The following is a 15,032-nucleotide window of genomic DNA, read 5'->3' as shown; positions in this document are numbered from 1 at the left end:
AAAAAATTCGAAAGGAAAATTAAATTTGAGAAATAAAGATTTTAAAGCCAAATTTTAAAGTGAAATTTAAATTATACTATTGTGAGAAACGTGCTATGAATCGGAATTTCATTGTTTCTATTAGAATTCGTTCTAAAAAGTTACATAAATTTAATCTATGCTTTATAAAATCATTTTCATTTGAAAACGGGATAAAATATGAAGTTGGAGTGTGACCACGTCATACCTGCAAGAATCTGAAAAAAATAATAATGTTTCAAAATAAAAAGAACGCCTGTTAACTATTCGAAAAATTAAAATTCATAATAAGGTATTCAAAAATAATTTAATTTAATAAGTATAATTTCATTTGAGAACATGAAGTATAGGCAATACAATTCATAAAACTTAATCCTTCTAATGAATCGGCTATGTCAATAAAAAATCATCGTTTGACTATTCATATATGTATAATTTTATGACCGATTCTGTATAATTTTATTCCGATTTAAGATATTATGAAATTTAATCTAACTTTAATTTAGAATAATCTGGTGAAAAATTATATACGAACATTATATAAGCAATGCAATTATCGATATTCTAAAAAAAAAAAAAAAGTACCGGTGGAACTCTCCATCTTGATTCAATATGTTTCAAGCTAAAAGAAGGAAAAGAAACACCAACAAACGAAATTATAGTTAGTTATCATGTGCAAACTCCAACATTACCACTAAATGTGATTGCATTTGCACGATTAAATGTTAAAACAATATCTTATCGTTATTATGTGTGCATATTAGATTTGACTATTGAGCTTTTATCATAATTATGAATATGTACATACACTAATATATGTTTGCTGTTATGCACGACAAAAACATTAAGAGTTTTTTACATACCACCTTTACGTTTCACTTGGCTTTCGTGTCAGTGGTCATTTTTATTACAATTCTTAAATTTATTTATTTATATTACATATGAAATCACAAAAAAGGTATTAGTTAATCCTAGAAAAATGACAGACGTGATGCTTCATATGCACGCCTGGCATTATATGCAAATTCTTTTAGTTAAAAATGAAGTTATACACAAACAAGATAAAAATATAAAATTAGAAAAATATTAAAAAAGAAAATACCCCCAAAAAAAATAATACATGTGATTAGTTCACACAATGAGACAATTGAAAAGTTATTATGCAATAATTTTCACAATGAAAAAAATTAAAAATGATTAAATATCTTAATTCACTTGGATTTAAAAAAGGAATTAATAACTTGGATTTAAAAAAGATAACTATGTAGATTTAATAATATGATTTATATATTGCGTCTAAAATCGTCTAAAATCGATCCACCGTTTCTCTTATTGCCATTTTATAAATCATACATTGAATGTGGCATTCGAACATTGCACATTTTACAACACCACGAAGATTTAGTTGAATCTTCAAAAAAAAATAAAAATAAAACAATAGCATAAAGCCACTTCCATTTCAAGTTTTAACAACCATTTTTTCAAAATAAAACTGAAAAGTGAGATTTTTTGGGTCCAGACAGAGGAAAAACACAATGATATTACCGCAAGAATTAAAAATCAATCTTCCGGTTAAGTACAAAATAAAAAGATTGGACTTAATTAATATTTTAACATTTCAGTTGTATTGAAAATAAAAATCATAAAAAAAACCAAAATGGCGAAGTGTGCATGTGGTTCACGATATCCACACGACACTATAGCAAGTCCAACAATTAGATTGGCCATATTGAAGTTTGCACACATCCGAGTAAAACAGAATGAATAAGAGTGTATGTATGCAAAAAATAAACAGTACCTTGCACGAGTCACTCAACTTGAGCGCTCGGGCGTGTATCCTCATGAAGTTTGCGGAGACAAACTGGGCGGTGATGGCTGAACACAGGAAACTATAGCACCTACCTTTTGAATCCAAATACCTTTCATTTACTATTATTTTTTAACTATTAATATTAAGTGCTGATTCATTTATTATATTTAAAAAAAAATCTTTACACGAAAATATACGCTTATTATAGTTATTGCTTATTATTGATTTTCGTCCATTGATATCAAATTAGTTTTTAAAATAATAAAAGATGAAAATTCAAGTCATGGTATATTATAAAATAAATAACAAGGCACTGATATAATAATAATAAATGTAAAAAATTTAACAAATATCTTTGGTATGTAAAGTAGGTACGCTCGTGAATTGACTAATATAATTCTCTTACTCACAAAAGTGGCGCTAAAATGACCGCATTTGTAAAGTTTATGTACAATATAAAATTAGCAATATTAACAAAGAAGTCCTGTGTTCAACATAATCACAGCCATGTCTCACCGCTTCAGTTCCATCTGGATTGTATGTGGAGTACCGAATTGGATCGTATATCACAATTTGTTCACTTGATAGTGCAAAAACTACCATTTTTATTATTTATTTTAAATGTACTAAGATGCTGTTTACTTTTAAACAGTGATTGTTTTATAGTTGCGACCTTGTGCACAATAAAACAAATAATAGTTTTCTTTTTCAGCTCTTGGAAAAAGAACAATATTACATGTATATGTGCACAAAAATATCTCAATTATTCATTCGTTTTTCTCATCATGTGCTAAAAAAGATATGCAGGGATTGAAGAAAGTGGAGGTAGAGTCACACTATGTCAGGGATTTGTTAAGTCTGGGGACGTAGTCGACGTGTTTGCTGGTTCGTCTCTACATGGGGTTCCTCTACCTTCTTCTACATTATCATTGTCTACATTATTTTCTTCGGGTTCTATGTGTGTTTCAGGTTGTTCGTTTACTTTATCTTCGAAGATCTCTGGTGCTGGGGTATCGTTGACATCATTTTCACAATCACTTTTGGTTTCAGGGACTATTTCAATGTTTTTAACAAATGAATCTTCAACTTCATCTGGGTGAAATTGAGTTGGCTCTTTGTCTTCCTCAGAATTTTTATTAGTATTATCTGGTGACTGATCATTTGTGTTTCCTGAATCGTCTTGACTAACCTTATCTTCTGGAGATTTTTGTGAATTCGCAGTATTATCAGATTCAATGGGGTCTTTAATTTCAGTGATGCTTTCTGATTTACTAGTAGATTTCTCCGGACTTTCGCTTTCAGTCCACCGCGAACTGCGATTAGGCCGTTCTCTACCTTCATTTTCACGTTCCCGTGGTCTCCTTCCTTCCGAGCCTCTCATACCCCTAGGAGCACGTGGCCCATTTCTTTCGTAATAACCATCTGGTGGACCATCATACATAGCACCACCTTCAAAACGAGGACTGTCAAATGGAGGTCTGCCAGGACCATCGAAAGACGGTCTGCCAGGACCGTCAAACTGAGGTCTGTCAAATGGTGGACGATCAAAAGGAGGTCCATCAAATGATCTATCGAATGGTGGCCCATCGAAAGGCGGTCTATTAAATGGAGGGCCACCATTAAACCGAGGACCAAATTGTCCAGGTCCATCCAGCCACATACCTGAAATGTATGGTTTAATAAACGTTATGTTTTTGATGAAATAGAAAGTAAATATAAAAAAAAATGTCTTATTAAGTAGAATTGAACATATGTAACATAGTACATATATATATATTTTAAAATTTAAATCAATAAACGCCATAAGCACTATTACTATAAAACTTCTCAAATAGCAACGAAGATACACATATTATAATAAAAATACATAAATATGGGAAAGCGTCACTCACCGGGTCGTAAAAGTGGTCCTCTTGGTCCCATAGATCTGATTCTCATATCTGAAAAGGTTACGATTGACTTTTGTAAAATAAAGATAATGTTTTAAGAAAATCTCGAAATGGGGTAATAAGACAAAAATTTTCAATGACAAAATGCTGGAACTGTTTGAGATTAATAGTCTCGGGACTTTGTATCGATAGCATTACTTGCAAATGGTAATATGTAATTTGAAGAGTTATTGAAGCTGTTGTAGACCGATTATGCGAATATATATTGTAAAATCATTGAAATACACAATGGGAAATATAAATTAAATTTTTGATTTGATATTTTTTTAACGAAATGATGATTATAAAAAGCTCACAAATAAGAATTTTTTGAAAGTATAATAATTTATATTATTGAAATAAAACATAAATTGTATAAATAGCGATAATCATTAGGAAAATTTGGTATTTTCAAAAAATCAGTACAATTGTAATTAAAAAAAAAAAAGAAATAAAGCCAATGGAACATTTATTTACCTTCTCTGCCGATTCTGAACGGTGTCATTGGTGGTAAAGATCTTCCCATTAATGATATATTTGGACCCATCATCCCCATTCCACCTATCGGTCCAATAGGACCACTTGGACCCATTGGTCCTATAGGACCGTTAGGGCCAATTGGTCCAACGGGGCCCATTGGTCCATTCGGACCTATTGAAGAATTAAGTCGTAGAGGTCCATTGGGGCCCATAATATCACTGGGCGACAAAGATCTATTGCCGGAGCTGTGAGGACCTTTTCTTCTATCTATTTCGGAAGGTCCATCACCTAACAAACTATCAGCAGTGTGAGCTAATTAGGGACGAAAGAACAATTAATTCCAAACATACACAACTTTAGCTATTTTACAATAAAATATATATACATTTTATTCCTATGAAAAATCTTGCATAAAAAATTCTAATAAAAGAAGTATAAATTTGATGTCATTTAAAATTTAGTTAGTATGTCATATATTTAATTAGTATGTCATATAAACTAATCAGGAAAATACAAAAAAATATGTAATGGACTTAAAATATGTAATGGTAAATATCAGAATATTAATTCATTTTGAATATGCGTAAAAATAATAAATGTAATTTAATAGATATAATCAGAAAATCACTTACAATCTTTTGAAGGTCTATCACTGTTCCGAGATGATCGGGAAGGGCTGTCTCCTCGTTGGGGCCGGAGACCAGGACCATTCGCCATCTCCCACAAACGATCTTGTAAACTTCTTTCATTAGCAACGTTATTTGCAGATCCTCCATGTCTACCCAAACCACTGGGTGATCGTTCACGACTTGCACCTCTGAACAAGGAAGAAATGTTAAAAGTATGTACTTATGCATATTTTTTTTAGAGTAGTAACAAATTATATTTGATATACCTGTGATCTCTGCCTCCCCAACGATTATTTCTATCACGTCCTCTATCTCGATCACGTTCCCTATCTTTGTCATTTCGATCGCGTTCTTTTTCAACCCCTCTCTCCCTGTCATTTCTTTCTCTTTCACCCCTATCACGATCTCGTTCTCTATCTCTTTCACCGCGATCCCGGTCTCTTTCCCTATCTCTCTCATGTCTAAAAAATAAAATAAAAAATCATCAGACTATGTTCTAAGCGTGCAATACATATAAATAAGTTAAACAATATTAGATTTACCTATCTCTAGGCCGATCCCTATCTCCCCTCTCCCTGTCCTTTCTTTCCTTCCGGCTTCCATCTCGATCACGTTTAATGTCTTTATCTTTTTCGTTATTTTGTAACGATTGCTCTGACATGGATGCATCAAGCAAAGGAGGAGGCTGTGAAGTCATTGAAAAATTTTGGCCAGGAAGTAGAGGTGGCTTACCAAGTAAACTAGGTACAGGTATTAGGGGTGGTGGTATGTTGAATGAGGGAGGCGGATTTGATACTAAAGCTTTAAGTTTAGCAGACATATGAGGATCATCTTCCATTGACATTTTCTTTGCCTCTGCAATGGACGGCATTGGTTCATTGTGTTCATCGCCAGTATCTAATTCCATTGCATCATCTTGTCTCGAATCCAAGAGAGACTAAAATAACGAAAAATAATTTATTTTAGGATAAATAAATAAATTGCAGAAGTTTAATCAAAAACTTGTAATTACCTGAAGTGGTGTTCCAATAGCAGAAAGCGGATGGGGAGGCAAACGAGAATTACCCAACAATAGTTGAGTAGCCAGCTGCTGTTGTTGTTGATGGGCAAGTACAGCTTGAAGATGCAACGCTTGTTGAAGACCTAAAACAAGTGTAATTGAATAACTATTCTAATAATAAACTGATTAATTTAGTTAGCAATAGTTAGTTAATTACCTGGTGGAGGAGAAGATTTAAATCCAAGCAAAGGCAGAGATAAAGCTGGATGAGGAGAAAATCCTAATGGTGCAAGTGGCGGAGGTAAACAGCTTGTATCCACGCCCAGTCTAAATTGTTGAACATAAATATATATATATATGAAATGGATATATTTTTTTGTTTACATTTCACATAGTTAAAAAAAATCTTACCCTTGAGGGGGAGGTAATGGTGACATAACCATCATTCCTGGATTGGAAGACAATACTCCAGCTGAGACAACTGACATGTCAGTCAGTGGTTTGGGTTTTATGTCACCCGTCAGTGACTAAACAAAAACAAAGTTAGTGAATATATTGAATATTTGACATTTTTGTAATAAAGTTGAAACTGACAAAATTGTACCTTTTGTTGTGAAGAAGTTGGCATTGTTTCTTCGTCCATTACACCGCCTTCTTCGAGTCCTTCTAATATAGACACACCCTCAGGATCGTCTAGTCGAGGAGGCAATCGAGACCAAGGTATATAGCAAGCACCTGCTTCAGCTTCCCAAAAGTCTTTCCACTCACGACCCTTAACTCCTTTTCCAGGAGCCCACGCCACCTATAAAATAAAATTCACATTGAAAATACATATACATATGCATGTGACCGCAACTTTAAAATGACTGTTTACCGTAATTGCTTTGCCATGCATTTTGTGCTTATTGAGTTTGTTAATGGCACGTGCAGCATCTCTCCTTCTATTCATAACTATAAATGCACAACCTCTTGGAGGAACTAGGTCTATACTAATTACATCTCCAATGCCTCCAAAAGCATCGGACAGATCTTCAGCTTGTACTAATTTCGATAAATGTCCAACCCAGAGAGTTGTGCTGCATACTGAAAGTATCATTTTTAAAAAACCATTAAGATCCATTTATAAAACAGCCTTATGCTAGACACAACAATAATAAAATTTACCGCTTAAAGTTTCTTTCTTGATTGGTGGTAGGCCTTTTTTGCGCCTTTCTCGTTCCTTTTCTCTCTCGCGCTCTTTTTCCTTTTCACGTTCCTTGTCCTTTTCTCGATCACGAGGTTTATCGCGGACACGGTCTCGAGAGCGTTCCCTGGAACGTCTACGCCTTTCACGCGATCGTGATCTCGATCTTCGTGATCGAGATCTAGATCGTCTAGATCTATCGCGAGATCTGCTACGACGGCGTTTAGAATTTTTAGGCGAAGGACTCCTACAAAATAATCGAAATAATTATCTAATGTTCCGGCTTAAATACATTTTTTAGCATCAAGACAGTAGTTGTACATACCGTGAATCATTACCATCGATTTCTATTACTTGTGGACCAGCATCATCAACAAATTCTATATCCGATTCATTGTTCACTTCATCCAACAATGGGCTAGTGCTTTTAGCATTATTCATATCATCAGACTGCAAACAGAATTAATTTATGAATTTTATACAAAGAAAGTCTTTGTATGTTTAGCATATAACAAAACTAACCTTATGAATCATTGGTGGAGGTTGAGATGTATCAACATAATTCATATCTTGAGACATATTAACACTGTTTGCCTGCAAAAAAAAACTTAATTAGTATCGAGAAATGATGTCATTCTTAAAATCCAATATAAAAACTAACCTGCAATGGAAAATTAGCCATCATCATTTGAGTTTGAAGACTATGTAATTGCCGTAATATTTCCGGATTCGTCAAAATACTACAAAAATAATAGAAAAATGTATAAAAGTGGTGTACTTAGTAAAAATAAAACAATAATTAGACAGAGTATTACAAACCTGCCCAAAGTATCTTGCGGATGAATCGATTGCAAATTACTTAATGGGTTCATCATAAAATTATTCATTTGTGGATTTTGAACAGGGGCTGGTGGTTGACACTGAGTTGGCGCAGGGATAGGACCCCGAGACGATGGAGGACTCATGTCAGCCGCCGCACCTTCATCTTCACTTTCATATTCGAAATCTACATTCAACAATCGTCGATTAAAATTAATTTGTGCTGATTGAGAGGGAGTATTTGGAGCAGGCGCCGAATCATGTCCTCTTAGTATCTGGTGCATCTGCAAAAGCAAGTTCGATTAAAAATAATAATAAAAAAAAAGATGTACAATAGAATATTACAGACGAAATGGACTACATACTTGATCTTGATTTGGAGTAATAGTAGGTGTATGTTGTGATGTCATTGGTGAATTTTTTGATTCGGCATTCGCCGACGCCATAGAACCTTAAAATCACACATCGTTTTAACGAATGTATTGCAAGAATTAGTTAATAGAATTTTAATTGAATGTAGTACCATTTGTGTTCGGCTGTTGCGCTAAAAGTTCCTGGTGAATCGGATGGTTGGGGTCGGCCATATCAAATAATGGCTGTATTACGTCAGGACCGAACACATTGTTTTTTTGCCATAGATTCAATACTCGAATAATATTTCTCTTAAAATACAAATAGGAAATATTATTTAAATGACATTGAGAATCAAACCAATTAATGATTAATTACACTGTTCGGTAAATGACGATTTTTTTTTGGTTCAGAGATGAAATTTGGTTCAGATCACAACACAAAACCGTGCTCCACTAGTACGAGTTTTAAGCTCGCAATTTTACCGATTTAAAATTCAGCATACTTCCAATTAACCCCTTTAAACGAAACAAAAAATAGTGTGGCCAGAACACTATCCCAATAAACATGTTTAAATAGAAAATACTCAATATAAACAGTGGGAAAAAATCTCAAGTGAAAATACGTACTTTTAACTTTTGATTTGAATTGGACGACTACTTAGAGAGATTTGAAAGCTGAAAAGTACTACAAATGAAAGATAAAATACCCGACTATAGATTCCAATATTCATTTTAAACAGAAAATTGACAGATTTTGAGACATCGACCGAACAACACCAAGATATAGAAAAATCACGCGATTTAAAAAACACATATCGCCGAATCTCGAGCCAATCAACATTTTTTATTACCAGATTCGTGTTTACTGGACATAGATCTATAAGAAAATTCATATCTCGTCTCTGAACCATTTTGAACCGTGTCGAACAGTGTTATTAAGAGGGCTGGTCCCCAACGCTCTGTCCATACAAACGTATTAGACTTCTCCCTTCCTCAATTATGGCACTAGAGAAAGTATTTTTTAATATGCTATGGATTGATTTTTTGATCAATCCATAGCATATTTAACGTTTAAAAATGGTTTTACAAGTTCTATTTATGGACGAACTTTGTAACAAAAATAAATAAAATCAACGTTTTGAGTTTGTTGGAACAAAAATTCAACAGATGGCATTAGGGTTGCCACTAAATCAATTACACCGAGAAATCTGAAACGTCCATAAACTCTCCTGCGTCATGACACATAACACGCATGTGTATGCAAGGCCACACCAAACCTCCGAGAATTTCTAATGATGTGAGTCAAATAATATTTTTTCATGTTCAACTAATTTAAAAATCGCTAGTGTACAGATAAACATCAAAGGTACTTATTGGTTAAACAGGTGCAGCCTAGCATCAAATATACACCCATATACAAATACACGGCAGTTAAATGAACGGTCTCTAGGTGTTATAAACAGTTTTAGTAAAAAGTTTTTTTAACCAGTGATTGACATTACATCAAATTGAATTCGGAAGAAACGTTCCCATCGAAAAAAAATTTCCATTAAATTACTTAGGAAAATCTGTTGGTTTTTACAGTCGTTGAAATTTTTAGCATTCATTGCAGTGAAAAATACAAAAGCTATAGGTTTGTATTTTTCAAGGATTTTAATTCGTTTATGGTGGGAATTTAAATTACATTGGTAAGAATTTACATATATAACATTGGTCAGAATTCATATTAAACCGTCAGAATATAAATATTAGATGGTCAGAATTTATACTGATTGGTCTTAATTTAAATCAAACAGTAAGAATTATTCTGAAACATTTATTACTTTTATTCTGACCATATGCTATTTTTTTATTCTAACCACTAATTCTAGTTTTTATACTGATTCTGGCCAAAAGTTGATTTAAATTCAGATCATTTATTTCCTTGCAGTGGTTGGTGACCTTTTTGATGAATAGACAAATTTTGACTAAATATGTTTTAATTATTTAAAATGTGGAACTGTTGGACATAAAATAAAACAATTTCACAAATTACAGAAAATTATTTACTCCGATTCTTGGTGAGCCCAACGAATAAATGTAACTGCTGTGTATTTGTTTGTGAAAGTGTACATACTCAATGCTCAGTTGCACCCATATAACGAATAAGTATCAGATTAAATATTTCGCGAGTGGCAGTTAACTGGTTAAAGTCGTTTTAAAGGTCAATGAAGTCAACCTATAAAACCCTCCAAATGAGGCCACCCCAATGAATTTATTTATTTATTTTAATATACAAGTATACCACAGTGTCTTTACAGGTCACCCCAATATGACACTGTGGTCAGATAATTCAATTCTGAAACCCTTACGTCGAAGAACAAGATGGTTGTCCACCTACGTATATTGCACCAGATCAACCACACGTCACAAAAAGACTCCCGAAACAGAAGCATCCAGCCCCTCTTTGAAGTTTTTCTTGGGCCGCCCTCATTTGCACATTTAAGTTAAGTGGTTAAGTTCCTGCAAGAAGTCGGTGGACGCTATTCAATTGGCCTGGATATCGAGTGTCCGGTGGACTGTATTCAATATGACAAGATGATCTCAAATGCTCGATGCATATATCAGAGCCCACAAACATGGCAGTGTACGCTGAGAGCCTTTCAAGGAATGCCACACCCCAAGAACGACACGGCACTTAATTAAATTAATAGTAGTAAACAATGACATACTGTTGCAGCTATTGTCTATTATAAAATTTTATATACTGGCTATTATACTGTACTAGTGGTTTTACCTGGCTTCGCTCGGTATTTGTAACATGAACAGCTTAAACATGGCTTATCTAATAGTAAACAGTCATTTCTTTTTTTATTAAATTTATTTGAATCGATAAAAAATAATATTCAATGATATCGTCGTCATAGAAACTTATGTTAAACATAGATTTGTTTTTGATGCTCCCAACCAAATCTTACAAAGTCTCTTTCGAAATTATATACATAAGTATGTAGATTCACAAAAAAACTACTCACGAAAGATTTATTTAGGAAGAATTGACCGAAACGGAGAGAAAATTTCACTATCACATACTAATAAAACGGTGATCGGATCATTCAAGGGTACCCAACCTTTTTGATGTTACTTATTTTTTAGTACATGGAAGTTATAAATATTTATTTCAAAAGGCAAAATATTGTTGTAGCAAAATAACTGCAGAAACAACATAATTTTAATTTGTTCGCATTTTTTTTAATGTCATAAACTTCCTTTAAATATCAGTATTTTTCTATACATTCTACACATATATATCAGATTTCAATTGTGTTAACTAAACGTCATTTTGCAATTCAATCAACTGTAATTCTAATTTTCCCACATCCATCGGAAAAATTATTGCGATGTTTTTTGCTAGACTTTGCACAAATTTTCATTTATATTGTAACGTGGGAACACGGGAGAGAGTATCCGCTGTCTAAGTGCATTTGGGGGTGAACAATAGAGACCCCCGGATTAAGCCAACGGGACTCAGTAAGTGCCCACAAGAATTCTCAAGCTGTGATGGGCTACTTGTTCTTTATAAAGAGGTACACACGGTAGAGCAGATTATTCTGGAGTGAGCGCTGGATCCGTGTGGACCTTCTGAATCGATAAATAAATTATATGAAGCGATTTTGGCCTTTCATTTGGATTCTGAGCACACCCCTACGCAACAATATTGTAACGTGGGAACATTATGGGGATTAGCCGCCGCCTAAAGTGCATTCTGGGGCTAAAAATGGAGATCCCGAATTGGCCTAGCGGGACTCTAGGTGGTCAGTAGAATTCCTAGAACCCTGAGATTCACTTAAAGTTGTAAGTGCTTAGACAATGGAAAAACAAACGCATTGGGGAAGCTATAGTAAGCAACCTTCCCTTTTTAAGGCGGTACTTGGGCCAATTCAATTCATTCTGGAACGAGCAGTGGCTGCGCGTGGACCTCTGAATCGTTAAATAAATGCTATGAAGCGACTTTGGCCTTTAATTTGGATCCTGAACCCACTCCACGCAACAATATTTAAAGGTTTTCATATTATCCTTTCTCTTAATTAAAAATGTTCATATTTTAAGAGAATAGGACATCAAAACCTAATAAAAACATATCCTTCGCTCAATCACTTTACTACACTGTGAATCAGCAAATCATTGAGACGTGTCTCAACTTCTTCCGAAAGAATTTTAAATTTTCTTTTCCGAAACGTTATACATATAATAGAATCAATTAATTTTAAAATGAGGAAAATTCACAATCGTAATTGAAATCGACCAAATGTTACATGGGATAAATGCACCCAAGAGACACCCAAACTTTCTTTCAAAGGTGCTCGAGAAGAACTAACGCAATAAAATTCCACAACAAAAGCATCAAGTGGTATTTGTATGTTATCTGAGGGTGCTAAGCTTTTTTCGTGGAATTCTATTGCGTGAATTACTCTAGAAAGCATTTAGCATTTCTCGAGACTGCACCACTGTTCAAGGCATTCTTCCGGGAACCTAATAAAACAACTGTTGTGAAATAAATAGGGGCTTATCTGCACCCGGTTATACGTGTAGTATAGAACTTGGCCCATATACATACGTATGCAGTAATTTAATTTGCACCCACTTAAAGAATAATCGAAACAATCGTTTCGACCAGAATAGATAATAGGGGATTTTACCTTGTCTTCGGGCGGACACCGGAGCAGGTTGGCGAAGGTGTTCTGCATGTTCTTGGCGAACCTGGGCGCGAAGACATCCTTGTCGGAACCGAACTGATGCCTGGACTGGCGCACGATGGAGTCGATGACGTAGAGGCCGGGGACCTTGTACTCGGCCTTGCACTTGAGGATGAACTTCTCGACGCTGTGCACCACGTGCTTGTAGAACTTGATGGCCTTGATGGCGCCTCTCGTGATGGCCCCCATCTTGGCTTTGGAGATGGGCGGTCGGTTCTCGTACAACGCCGAGAGCTGCGAATAAACACACATCGCGCGATCAGCAAACAAACGATCGCACGTCATAAAAGCGGGTAGTATATGACAAGTGGGCGGGGGGGGGGGGGGGGTTGCGTTTGTATTTGAATGGCGAGCAATGAATGTAGAATGTTGAATGGGGGAGAGGAGAGGACACTCACCTCGGCGTTGAACGCCTTCACCTCTGACATCTCCATGGGTGCGGCGCGGGGGGCTGCCGGGGGAGGGGGAGGGGGAGCGGGCGCTCGAAGGCGAAGGCGGAGGCGCGCCAACCGCGACCTCCCGAACGCTCGACACAAGCGGGGAAGGGGCCGGGGGGGAGGTAATGGCGGCACCGGCGGCCACCGCCGCCCACCAGAGACTACTAGCGCAGGCCCACCAACCCTACTATTTCCACTTTCACCAACCGCATTTCACTGCATTGTGATGCAATTTTCTCTCTCAAATCGTCACTTTTTGTGTTTTATTTATTACAATGTTGGGGGCCGCTTTAGATTCACCCGGCACCAGAGAAATGTTATATTAATAGAAGTGGCTTTAGGCGTCGTATTGTTGTCAAGTGACGATTGTCCACAGACAATCCTAAATAATTTTAGCATCAGTTGTATTTGATGCTTGGTGGCCGACTTATGTCCAATAAAAACTTCTCCGTTTATTTATATTACTCGCAAGATGGGCAAGCATCGGTAAAAATTACAGAATGCATTCAAAAACACACAATAAATAACATGGGATACATTTTTATAAGTAAATTGAACCGATTGAATTCCGTGCGTTGTAGTGTATTTATAAAGACGTACCGCGTAATATTGACAACAATTATTTATTCGTAAGGGCCCTTCTATTATTATTATATTTCTCTGCCCGACACCGCTTTAGATACTGACAAAAAATGCGTGTTTACATAAAAAAAACCGCTATTTTTTTTCGCAAGCACCTCACGTTCATAACTTTAATATATATATATATATATATATATATATATATATATATATATATATATATATATATATATATATATATATATATATATATATATATATATACGTGGCTCGGTCGTTAAGCTTCTGCTTAACACTGAGAGGCGCTGAGTTCGATCCCTTGAGCTGACCTCGATTGAAAAGAATTTTTCTGAGTATATCTGTAATGCTGCTGGTCAGACCAGGATTTGTGACTCCTGGTTGATCGTTTCCTATCAGAGTTTGCCAATTTTCTCTGATTTCATTGTTGAAACGATTCCCGATTAAAAATTGGCTAAAAATCCTTCCTACCCACTATGTCACCAATTTGAGTATGATTAATGTAAATATTACAATAAAAATGTATGTACAATTCATAGATGTCTCGTTAATTGTCGAGTGTAAGTCAGTGTCTCGTAATTTAGCGACTTATATAATAAAAAAATGCTGTATTGTTTGTAATTTGGCCAGGAAGGCGCATTGGGGTTTACCTGTAATGCCTTCCTGGTATGAAAAAAAAATAAAAAAAAAAAAAAAAAAAAAAAAAAAAAAAAAAAAAAAAAAATATATATATATATATATATATATATATATATATATATATATATATATATATGGGGGATGAACGAATGAGACGACTGGCATGTTAATGCACGTGTTTATTATATGACAGCTATGGGCAGAGTCAGTAGTGGCTCTCCGAACCCAGCCGGGTTGGTCCCCACTCGCAGGAAGGCAACCAAACTCGACCATGTCGTATAAGCGAGTCGCCACATCACTCCCCCCCCCCCCCCCCCCAGCATCAGCGATACCAAAATTACAAAGAAACAAATTTTACAAAAGAAAAAAAATTGTTGTTACACAAAGAGATATATATATA

General features: G+C 35.2%; 1 protein-coding gene across 2 annotated transcripts; it reads right to left on the bottom strand.

Moving 5' to 3' along the window:
* Positions 1–312: 312 nt before the first annotated feature.
* On the bottom strand, positions 313–13,595 carry Isha (Insulator su(Hw) mRNA adaptor). Of its 2 annotated transcripts, XM_077437412.1 has the most exons (20): positions 13,355–13,595; positions 12,900–13,190; positions 8,391–8,529; positions 8,233–8,318; positions 7,868–8,151; positions 7,710–7,788; positions 7,571–7,642; positions 7,374–7,498; positions 7,030–7,295; positions 6,740–6,948; positions 6,470–6,667; positions 6,277–6,392; positions 6,083–6,192; positions 5,878–6,008; positions 5,408–5,802; positions 5,132–5,326; positions 4,869–5,053; positions 4,234–4,548; positions 3,721–3,768; positions 313–3,490 (listed from the first exon to the last, which is right to left on the bottom strand). In XM_077437412.1, exons 1-20 carry the CDS (start codon positions 13,388–13,390, stop codon positions 2,670–2,672), a joined length of 4,101 nt encoding a protein of 1,366 aa, XP_077293538.1. In that variant the 5' UTR covers positions 13,391–13,595; the 3' UTR covers positions 313–2,669. The 2 variants fall into 2 exon arrangements, with proteins under 2 accessions (XP_077293538.1, XP_077293539.1); XM_077437413.1 differs by lacking the exon at positions 8,233–8,318 and having other exon boundaries at positions 13,355–13,579.
* Between the last annotated feature and the right edge of the window lie 1,437 nt (positions 13,596–15,032).

This window comes from Arctopsyche grandis, chromosome 9 (assembly GCF_051622035.1).
Source record: "Arctopsyche grandis isolate Sample6627 chromosome 9, ASM5162203v2, whole genome shotgun sequence".
Taxonomy (NCBI): domain Eukaryota; kingdom Metazoa; phylum Arthropoda; class Insecta; order Trichoptera; family Hydropsychidae; genus Arctopsyche; species Arctopsyche grandis.
This window is presented reverse-complemented; position numbering and strand designations above follow the sequence as displayed.